This window comes from Conger conger, chromosome 16 (assembly GCF_963514075.1).
Source record: "Conger conger chromosome 16, fConCon1.1, whole genome shotgun sequence".
Taxonomy (NCBI): domain Eukaryota; kingdom Metazoa; phylum Chordata; class Actinopteri; order Anguilliformes; family Congridae; genus Conger; species Conger conger.
This window is the reverse complement of record NC_083775.1, coordinates 24,784,079-24,790,078: the sequence shown is the minus strand read 5'-3', so window position 1 is coordinate 24,790,078 and position 6,000 is coordinate 24,784,079. Positions and strand designations below refer to the sequence as shown.

Below are 6,000 nucleotides of genomic sequence, written 5' to 3'. Positions count from 1 at the left end.
AAGAAGGCGTGTCGCTCTCGTAGGGCCGCCGAGGGACGGGGTGTGGGCGGTGTATCTAATACTAGCTCTAATTGAATTAGACGGGATACAATTGGCTACCAAATTGTGAAATCCGAAATAAATAAATAACCAGGCTATACAAATAGCCAATACCCAATGAGAAATCCTATGCAGAAGTGAAGAAACCACAGCATTGGCACCTCGAAATGTATAGACTTTTTAAATAAAAAATAAAAGTTGTTTTACAAATGCTAGAATCATATCGTACTGGCCTGGGGCATACCTGACTCAATCATGCTGGACTGGTAGTAACACAAACCCCAGAGGACCTAAACATAACAGAAACATGAAGATTAAACGTTTTATTTTGCCATGTCTCTGAAACCATTTGCACAATACATTGCATTGGGAAATGTACATGTATATTTGAATATATTGCATGCCTGAGCAGGAGGGATGAGCTTAAGATGACTCAGTTGTAGCTGGGTCATTGTGGATTGGGGAGTAGTATAGCATTAATCAAAAACACAATGACGGGAAGTGTGAGGTATGTAGAGAGGTAGAGACAGTGCCACATGTATTGCTGCACTGTAAGATGTGTGAAGAGGAGAGGAGGAGCTTATTTAGGAACTGGCTGATGTTGGCGTAAATTCAGTTTAAGCGCCATACTGGGAGTTCCAGTTCCTGACTACAACGGGTTTATATACCAGGGTATGGCGTGAAGGAAGAGCAGGGTTCTTCCACACCGGGTGGAGGCAGCAATGCGCTGACCGTCCCAGTCCACCCAGCTAGAAGAAGAGGAAGAAGAAGAACTATCGCGTGGCTTCGCAGACCGCGCGAGAGTATAGTTTCCCAAAGTGCACCGCGGCCAGCTCTTCCTTCCTCTCTCCGCCATATTGCAGAACTGGTAAGGGTGACTGAAATTGTTATCACTTTTAAATCCTTTCGATATCCAAGTCATCCCAGCCTTTACCAAGCTGCGTGTCCATGAAGTCGAAAGCCACGAAACACAGAATACTGGTGGTTTAGTCTTGAAATTGGCCGAACGCCTATTTTTGCGATATTGGTTCCCAAATGAGGAGGTGCCAGAGCCGGTCCCATTCCCGCTGTATTACACTCGTGTGATAAAGAATTTTTCATACCGCTGTATAACAGTCACAAAATAAGAAACCGTTTAGAATACAATGCTCTCTGACATTACTAATTGTCCGGTTTCATTGCGGGTCGCTTGGCGTGTTGGGAAATGGAACGTACCATGATCCAACTCACTTAGCATTATGCTAAATGTCCATACCGTGTAGCCAATGCAACGAGATTCGTCTACACGTATTCACGTTAATGTCCTGTTAACTTAATTGTCTTCTGTAGAACCAATGTCTCAACTTGGAGGTTCTTTCCTGCGTTTATTCTCTAGCAGACTGGCTGCTAGTTAATAGAATGCAAAGACTTGTGTGTATGGTTTTCATCTGCCTTACTAAGTAGGTTTGTGAGTAGCTACAGTGGTTGCGTTTGGGTAATGGCAACTTTACTGTAAAGAGAGTCCAAAGACATGCAGGTTAGGGACTACAGATTGAAATGAGCTCATTAGCTAACTCTTGCGCATTTACATTGATGTGGAAACTGAAGATGTTGATTCCTGTGCACTGTCTCTGATAAATAAAATAAAATAAATTAAAGACCAGAGGTATGCACTCATTTGCGATCTTCTGGAACCTTGGCTGTTTGAGTGGGGCATAGCTGACCATTGCTGTTCTCTCCACAGGCATAATGGTGCGCATGAATGTTCTCGCCGATGCGCTGAAAAGCATCAACAATGCCGAGAAACGTGGGAAACGGCAGGTTCTGATCCGGCCTTGCTCCAAAGTAATAGTGCGGTTCCTGACGGTCATGATGAAGCACGGTAAGTGGCAACATTCCCATCTGGATCAAGAGTCCGTTCAATTTGGTTCTTACACAGCCGAGATCCAGAAGCTGGCATTCCCTGAATTTAGAGACACAAGTCATTGATCGTACTGGCATCGGTATATGCCTTATTTTAAACTATTTAATGAAATTAGATTTGGCATGGGGGTGGGGTTGGTTGCATGTAACCAAGCACAATGAAAGTACATAGCCTTCGCCTTTTTTTTTTAGTAGTGGCAGTTGGACAGTATACGCAAGGTGTGTGATAGACCTTGACTTAGAAGAGAAACAATTCTATAGTTAATTGTTTTGGATACCCTTTTTGCAGCTGTGATTTTATCTAATCCTGAGCTGTCTGCTGATGGTTGGGGAGTGTTGCCTGTGAGGGCAGTAGTGCAGTTTCTTTGAACTGTCGAGTAGCTGCCTTTCAATACAACTTATAAAACTACTACACCAAGCTTGGCGAAAAACACCATTTTTACACTGAATTAAAACAATTCAAATTGAACCAACGTTCGATTTAATTATTTAAACACTCAAACGTCAGTTAAGTGCGCAGCGCAAGTACTGTGATACTCAGGAGTGAGGTCTGAAAGAAGCTGCTGCTTAATGTTATGTGATCTGCTGGTGTCTTGCTGTAGGATGATTTTGTATGTCTTGGGGTGTTTCTGCAGGTGGTTGTGCGTATGTTGCTGTAGGATGGTTGTGTGTGCATTGGGGTGTTGCTGTTGTTGGGTGTGTGTGTTTCTGTAGGTGGTTGTGTATGCCTTGGGGTGTTTCTGTAGGTGGTTGTGTATGCCTTGGGGTGTTTCTGTAGGTGGTTGTGTATGCCTTGGGGTGTTTCTGTAGGTGGTTGTGTATGCCTTGGGGTGTTTCTGTAGGTGGTTGTGCATATGTTGCGGTTGGTTGTCTGTGTTGCTGTATGCTGAATGCTGTTGTCTCATCCCTGTCCTTCCAGGATACATTGGGGAATTCGAAATCATCGACGACCACAGAGCTGGGAAAATAGTGGTCAACCTCACGGGCAGGCTGAACAAGGTACGTAACTAAACGGATGAATGAGAGGTTTTGTCTTTTGATGGTGTTCCTGATGTTTGTGTTCTCTCTTCCCGGCAGTGCGGAGTTATCAGCCCCCGCTTTGACCTCCAGCTGAAGGATCTGGAGAAGTGGCAGAACAACCTGCTGCCCTCCCGGCAGTTTGGGTGAGTGCCCCGCCCGAACTGGGCATGGAACATGGCTCCCGTTTCCTCATACAGTGTATGAATTGCCCCTCTGTCAGTAAATCATTTTTTGTATTTATCTGTCTTCCACACTCGTTAAATTTAAACTAGGCACTGATTAATAATGTCAGAAAGCGATTCTGCACTCAGTGCTGGAGTCAAAGGCGGCTTTGCATTGAAGTGTGGACAGCACCATGTCAGCTATTTTATGGCCTTTAGGCAGTTGAAGACAGTTTTTCATTAACAGCCAGTGCGAGGCGTTGTTTTGAGCTGAATGGTGTCTTTGTGTAAGGTTTTTGGCCTTGGGTTGCCTTTCAGCAGTCTCCAGGTGAACTGTGTGGAATTAAAGGGGTAGCAGTACATATGTGTTACTTCTTCCTACTCCTTTTCGCTCATGTAAATAGGTTTAAGTGCTGGTGGAGGGAATTTGTGTCTTTATATTGTCGTTCATCTGTTTAACTCTTTCTGTTTTGTTACTATTTTACATGTTCGAAATAAAGGTCAACTCAAATAGTGTGTCTGGCCCTTTTATGGGTTTAATGGGAGTTTAGTGAGTGCATTTGACTGCATTATTTTCTTTGGATGATCCCATGGATGATCCCATTGTTGTATTTAGCTGGGTATTGCAGTTCTTGGACAGTTGATCACTATGGAGACTGGCAGTGAGTCATTGTGCAGTGAGAATGGGGAAAGTTTTCAGGAGGCAGGGTTTTGGGTCACATTCCTGCTTATTGTCCAGTTTCTTGTTTTTAGGCCCTGCTGCGAGCCTCAGTCGGTCTACAGTGCATTTTAGGCACACGTGCTCCTGAAAATGGATGTGTGCTGACAGGAGCACATCTACTGACTGGCATGCGTTAATGTGCTCCTAAATATTTCAACTTGGTTGTACGTGTGCTCCTTGGAAATGTTGTTCAGAGCCCTATTGAGCAGCTAAAGGGGACATGTTTGTTACAGGGCAGCCTGTAGTGTAGTGGTTAAGGTAAATGACTGGGACATGCAAGGTCGGCGGTTCGATTCCCGGTGTAGCCACAATAAGATCCGCACAGCCGTTGGGCTCTTGAGCAAGGCCCTTAACCCTGGGGAGGATTGTCTCCTGCTTGGTCTAATCAACTGTATGTCACTCTGGATAAGAGCGTCTGCCAAATGCCAACAGTGTTATGGCTTCAGGACATTATCAGGCCTGACTGGGGCTTTTTTGGGCCTTTGCTCCCATTTGATTCCAACACTGGCTGTAAGTCAGACTGGGTGTGTGTCTCCTCTGTCAGGAAGAGAGGGATGATGAACAGAACAGTCGATTGTTTCCGAGGAAGACCCACTGGGTGATGCAACACCAAAGTGCACAGCCGGCAAATTGACTTGCATTGTCCTGTTTCACCGTGGCAGCTTGTCAAAGGAATGCACACCACAAAATCATGTTTAAATGAAAATATTTGCAGATTTGTATATAAAATGAGCTAGCTCAGAGTTTATATTTGTTTTGCTTTTAGAAAAAAAAAAGAGAGAATCTGGAATGCCCAGTTGTAAATAAGTCATTATAGATCACATTCATGATGCAGAAATGACTGGTGTTTAAGTAAGGGATAATACCCTATCAACGAGTCAGTCATGAGGAAATAATTGCCCGACGGGGTTCGACTATGACCTGAACTACAACTAACTAGCCAAAGTAATGTACATATGGACAATTTCTTTAGTTTAGAAACAAATGTAAGGGAATGGGAGAAATGGTCCCTGTTGCTGAGAGAATCTTCACGCAGCCTAAAATTGCCTGCTGCAACTAAAAGCCTACTGCATCACAGCCAAAGAAAAGTTCACTAGCTCACAATTGGCAAAAGGAAATAAAACATTAGGCTATTAACTAATGTTAGCTCGCAAAATAATTGGAAGCAATTTATATATATTTGATGCTGTATTCCAGACTTCAGGGCCATCCACCTGAACGGAGCTCTTCCCATTTTGAACTGAATCATAGGAAGATCATATTTTGTCATTGTACAGCAGCACAGCTGTCAAAATCAGCTGGCAGGTCTTGTTTTTGCTGCCTAAAATGACATTAAATTATGGACTTCACACTTAGAGAATATCAGTGCACTGAATATGTTAGCATCTTGGGGTGTTTTGTGTATAGGTATATTCCCCTACGCTTGCAGCAACTTTCTTTGGTTTTTCTTTGGTTTTTTGGAGTGAATTACAGGCAGTAAATGTTTGATCATTCTCTCCTCACTCACTCTTGTGCTGTAGGTTATTACTCCCTTAGTGAAACCGCTCTGTTAGTGTTTGAAACGTATCCCAAGGTTATCTTTCGGACAACGCAAAGTAACATAACTCGATGCAATGTAGGCTACAGCAACATATTAGTCACCCGGTCGGCTATAGCTGGACTACTTTCGTGAATTCAAAATGCATTGCGTAGTAGTGCTTGTTGTGCACATTGATATTTGTTGGATATTTCAGCTGTGAAATTCTGCACACCTGTTCAGTTTGTTCTTGTTAGCAAGGTTATACGAAAATGATGCACATCCTTGTGACACGTCTCGGCCAATCAGAATGCCGTATTTGCCCTAGGTGGTGAGTGAGTGAGTGAGTGAGTGAGTGAGTGAGTGAGTGAGTGAGTGAGTGAGTGAGTGAGTGAGTGAGTGAGTGAGTGAGTGAGTGAGTGAGTGAGTGAGTGAGTGAGTGAGTGAGTGAGTGAGTGATACACTGTGTGTAGGTAGTATTGACGTGCTGTGTATTCCTCTCTCTGCAGGTACATTGTGTTGACCACCTCCGCTGGCATCATGGACCACGAGGAGGCCAGGAGGAAACACACCGGGGGAAAGATTCTGGGGTTCTTTTTCTGAACATGTAGGCGCCTGCAAATAAACACATTTCCACAGGA

At 43.9% G+C, this 6,000-nt stretch overlaps 1 protein-coding gene across 1 annotated transcript; it reads left to right on the top strand.

The window, feature by feature from the left end:
- Positions 1-752: 752 nt before the first annotated feature.
- On the top strand, positions 753-6,000 carry LOC133115459 (small ribosomal subunit protein uS8). The gene is made up of 5 exons (XM_061225367.1): positions 753-907; positions 1,763-1,900; positions 2,861-2,940; positions 3,019-3,104; positions 5,869-6,000. The coding sequence occupies exons 2-5, from the start codon at positions 1,768-1,770 to the stop codon at positions 5,960-5,962; spliced, it is 393 nt and encodes a 130-aa protein (XP_061081351.1). The 5' UTR covers positions 753-907; positions 1,763-1,767; the 3' UTR covers positions 5,963-6,000.

What these genes read in the sequence shown, in the direction of transcription:
- LOC133115459 (XM_061225367.1), top strand. Translation starts at nt 1,768, where the DNA reads ATGGTGCGCATGAATGTTCTCGCCGATGCGCTGAAAAGCATCAACAAT. An exon ending in GACGGTCATGATGAAGCACG is followed by an intron (nt 1,901 to 2,860) that starts GTAAGTGGCAAC and finishes CTGTCCTTCCAG; the next exon opens with GATACATTGGGGAATTCGAA. An exon ending in TCACGGGCAGGCTGAACAAG is followed by an intron (nt 2,941 to 3,018) that starts GTACGTAACTAA and finishes TCTTCCCGGCAG; the next exon opens with TGCGGAGTTATCAGCCCCCG.